This window comes from Tenrec ecaudatus, chromosome 4 (genome assembly GCF_050624435.1).
Source record: "Tenrec ecaudatus isolate mTenEca1 chromosome 4, mTenEca1.hap1, whole genome shotgun sequence".
Taxonomy (NCBI): domain Eukaryota; kingdom Metazoa; phylum Chordata; class Mammalia; order Afrosoricida; family Tenrecidae; genus Tenrec; species Tenrec ecaudatus.
In genome coordinates this window covers 62,734,049-62,737,077 of record NC_134533.1, presented here as the reverse complement: position 1 = coordinate 62,737,077, position 3,029 = coordinate 62,734,049, and the positions used below count along the sequence as shown (strand labels likewise).

Below are 3,029 nucleotides of genomic sequence, written 5' to 3'. Positions count from 1 at the left end.
CAATGATGCAAGTTATGAAGTGAACAGTCTCATATCTCTGTGAGTTCCTTAATCCTCAATTCAGAGTTGAGTGGATCCTTAGGTGAATCTGAAGTATCATTTTAAGAATAAAACCTCTGAAATAGCTACTAAAATGTATAAGCACACACTCTGTGTCCCAAATATCCCACCATGAGAACGCTTTCATGCAGAATAGGAAAGCATCGGTGCTTATCAGTGTTTCTATTGAAGCTCTGTCTTAATGACAACAATGTAGTAACAGCCTAGATGTCCGTGAGCGACGAATGGATGAATCAACCGCTTTGGCCTATGGAAAAGGACGTGTCTGTGGGAAAGAAAGGGCAATAAAAGGCATCGAATGTGCGATCAAACTTGAGGAACCCAATAAATTCAACATACTTACTATGGAGGCAATCAGCAAACTGAGGAAAGTCATTATCAAGGAAGATGGATGTGGTTGTCATTTATTACATTTAAATGGAAGGCAGTTGGGCGGTGACCAAGGGGCAGGTGACCTCTTGGTACAGTCAGACTGCGTGTGAGACCACTGTCCGTCGCCATAACTTCCCCAGGGCTCTTTTCATCTCGTTGTTCCGCAAGCTGTAGATCAGGGGGTTCAGCAGAGGGGTGAGCAAAGTGTAAGCCAGGGACATCAGCTTCTTGGTTTCTGGGGAGTAGCCAGATTTGGGTTGTAAATAGGTCATATTGGCTGTGCCGTAAAAGAGGGTCACAGATGTGAGGTGAGAGGCACAGGTAGAAAAGGCCTTTTGCCTCCCAGTCGTGGCTGGCATCTTCAAGATGGCAAAGAGAATTCGAACATAGGACAAAAGTATAAGCAAGAAAGGGACCATAACAATTAAAACGGTGCCTGTGAATGCGTAGATTTCAAACAAGAAGGTGTCTGCACATACAAGCTCTAGCACTGGGGGAGTTTCACAGAAAAGATGATTAATTTCATTGGGACCACAAAAAGGGAAGCTAAACACCCATGTGGTCTGCACAGTAGCTACCATGACCCCTGAAAGCCATGAGAACAGCACTAACTTGAGAAAGACCATCTTGGTCATAAGCATCGGGTAGCTCAGAGGATGACAGATGGCAGCAAATCGGTCATAGGCCATTGCCCCCAGGAGAAAACATTCAGTCCCACCGAAAAGAAGAATGAAATACATCTGCGCAAAACAGGCAGCAAAGGAAACAGTCGCCTTCTCAGTGGAGAGCACCACCAGCATTTCAGGCATAATGGCCGCACTAAAACTTACTTCCACCACTGACAAGTTCTGCAGGAACAGGTACATGGGGGCCTGAAGGCTCTGGTCCAGGGAGATGACAATTATAATGATCATATTCCCCATCAGTGTCACCAGATAAATAACCAAGAAAAGTCCAAAGAGCTGCTCCTGGAGTTCGGGAAAGTTTGAAAATCCCAAGAGGATGAATTCAACCACAGAGCTTTGGTTTTGCCTTTTCATTTCAATCGTGGAACCTGTCTCCTTTTTATGGACAAAGCACATAAACTGTGACGCCCCAATCAGAGTGTAGGGTTCTTGACAGATGGGATGATGCACATGTCCTGACAGAAATTCTGAATGGCAATTTTGTAAAATGACCAATAATTAGGAATAATGAATCTTTCAAATACAACTGAAGAATTCTGGCTCAGAAATCTTGTTTGGAAAATACCAAAATCAGCAGGTGTTCTCTGGCAATGTGTTTGCTAGGTAGGCTAAAAATGAAACCTGTTCTTAAGATATGCGCAAACAGAGTCATGACATTGATGGTTACATCACTTTGTTTTACCCAATTGTTTATTTCTATACGAATTTTAAAATAAAGGGTTTCAAAGGAGACTACAAAAATCCAGGATTAAAATTTTTACGAATAATTCAAAATTAAAACAAGTTTTTATAAATATACATTTAAAAATCCGGTTAAGTCAAAAGGCATTTACGTTTCTTTGTTGAAGATGAAAATTATGAATTCACACAAAGAGACACAGAACACGTCAAGGAAATTGAACTTTAGACATACTTGTCTTAGGCGAACATAAAAGAATTTGCCCCAAGCCTATTGATTCCTGGCCAATTATCCTGAAGTTTATTGTATGGTAAACTTGCCTATCTGACATTGATAGAGCTGCAGAGTAACTTGATGGGCTCAGTCCTCTGTGGCCTATTTTTGTGACCATAAAGGGGTGAATTGGATGTTTTAAAGCTATTCAATGACCATTTAGGGGTCACTCTGATCAGGTAGTTTGAATAGTTTTTTGTCTCCTCCAAAATATATCCCGGTTTCCTCCCTGGCCTCCAGCTTCCCCATCTGTATGGTTAGTAGCCGTTGCCATGGAGTTGATTCTGACTCTTAGCCACCCCATATGAGGCTTCTGAACCAAATACCTATCGGAGCAGCCGGCCACACCTTTCTTCCTCAGACCAGCTGCTGTTCGTCTGTGTTAGCAGTCTATTGCCTACCCCACAGTGCCATTGAAGCTCCTTATGTTTATCAAAAGCAACAAACAAGCAAAATCTCTCAAACTCATTGCCAAAGAGTGGATTCTAACTCATAGGACAGGGTCACTTTTCAGAGACTTGAATCTTTAATGAGCGGAAAGCCTCTCCTTTCCCAGTGGAGTGCCTGGTGGTTTTGAATTTGCAGCCAAACGCCTAACCCCCAGTGCCACCAGGACTCCTGCCTTACCTATTTAGAAGAAAGAAAATAGCCTTTGTGCCTCTTAGGACTGGCATTTCTCATTTCTCTGATTTGGTCTCAGAGAAATACAGGGCCACTCCTTCGTGTCAATAAGGGACAGGGTAAAGGGAGGACAGGAAGTGGTGGGTAGAATTTAGGAGGCCAGCTTTCTGCCTGAGTTAGAGTCCAAACAGAACTTCCTCCAATCCAGCTTCCCTCTCAGAGTCTTCTTGGACAGGGCACCTTCCGTGTCCCTTCCAGTCACTGAGACCCTCCCCTCCCGACCCTCAGTATCTAATTCTTTGTCAAGGCCCACAGATCTTTAAGATAGGGGCTCCCGC

At 43.4% G+C, this 3,029-nt stretch overlaps 1 protein-coding gene across 1 annotated transcript; it reads right to left on the bottom strand.

Moving 5' to 3' along the window:
- Window positions 1-527: 527 nt before the first annotated feature.
- Window positions 528-1,472, bottom strand: LOC142446709 (olfactory receptor 10A3). Its single transcript, XM_075548454.1, has one exon. The coding sequence runs from the start codon at window positions 1,470-1,472 to the stop codon at window positions 528-530; it is 945 nt and encodes a 314-aa protein (XP_075404569.1).
- Window positions 1,473-3,029: the final 1,557 nt, after the last annotated feature.

Coding starts and splice junctions, on each gene's coding strand:
- LOC142446709 (XM_075548454.1), bottom strand. CDS start 1,472: ATGAAAAGGCAAAACCAAAGCTCTGTGGTTGAATTCATCCTCTTGGGA.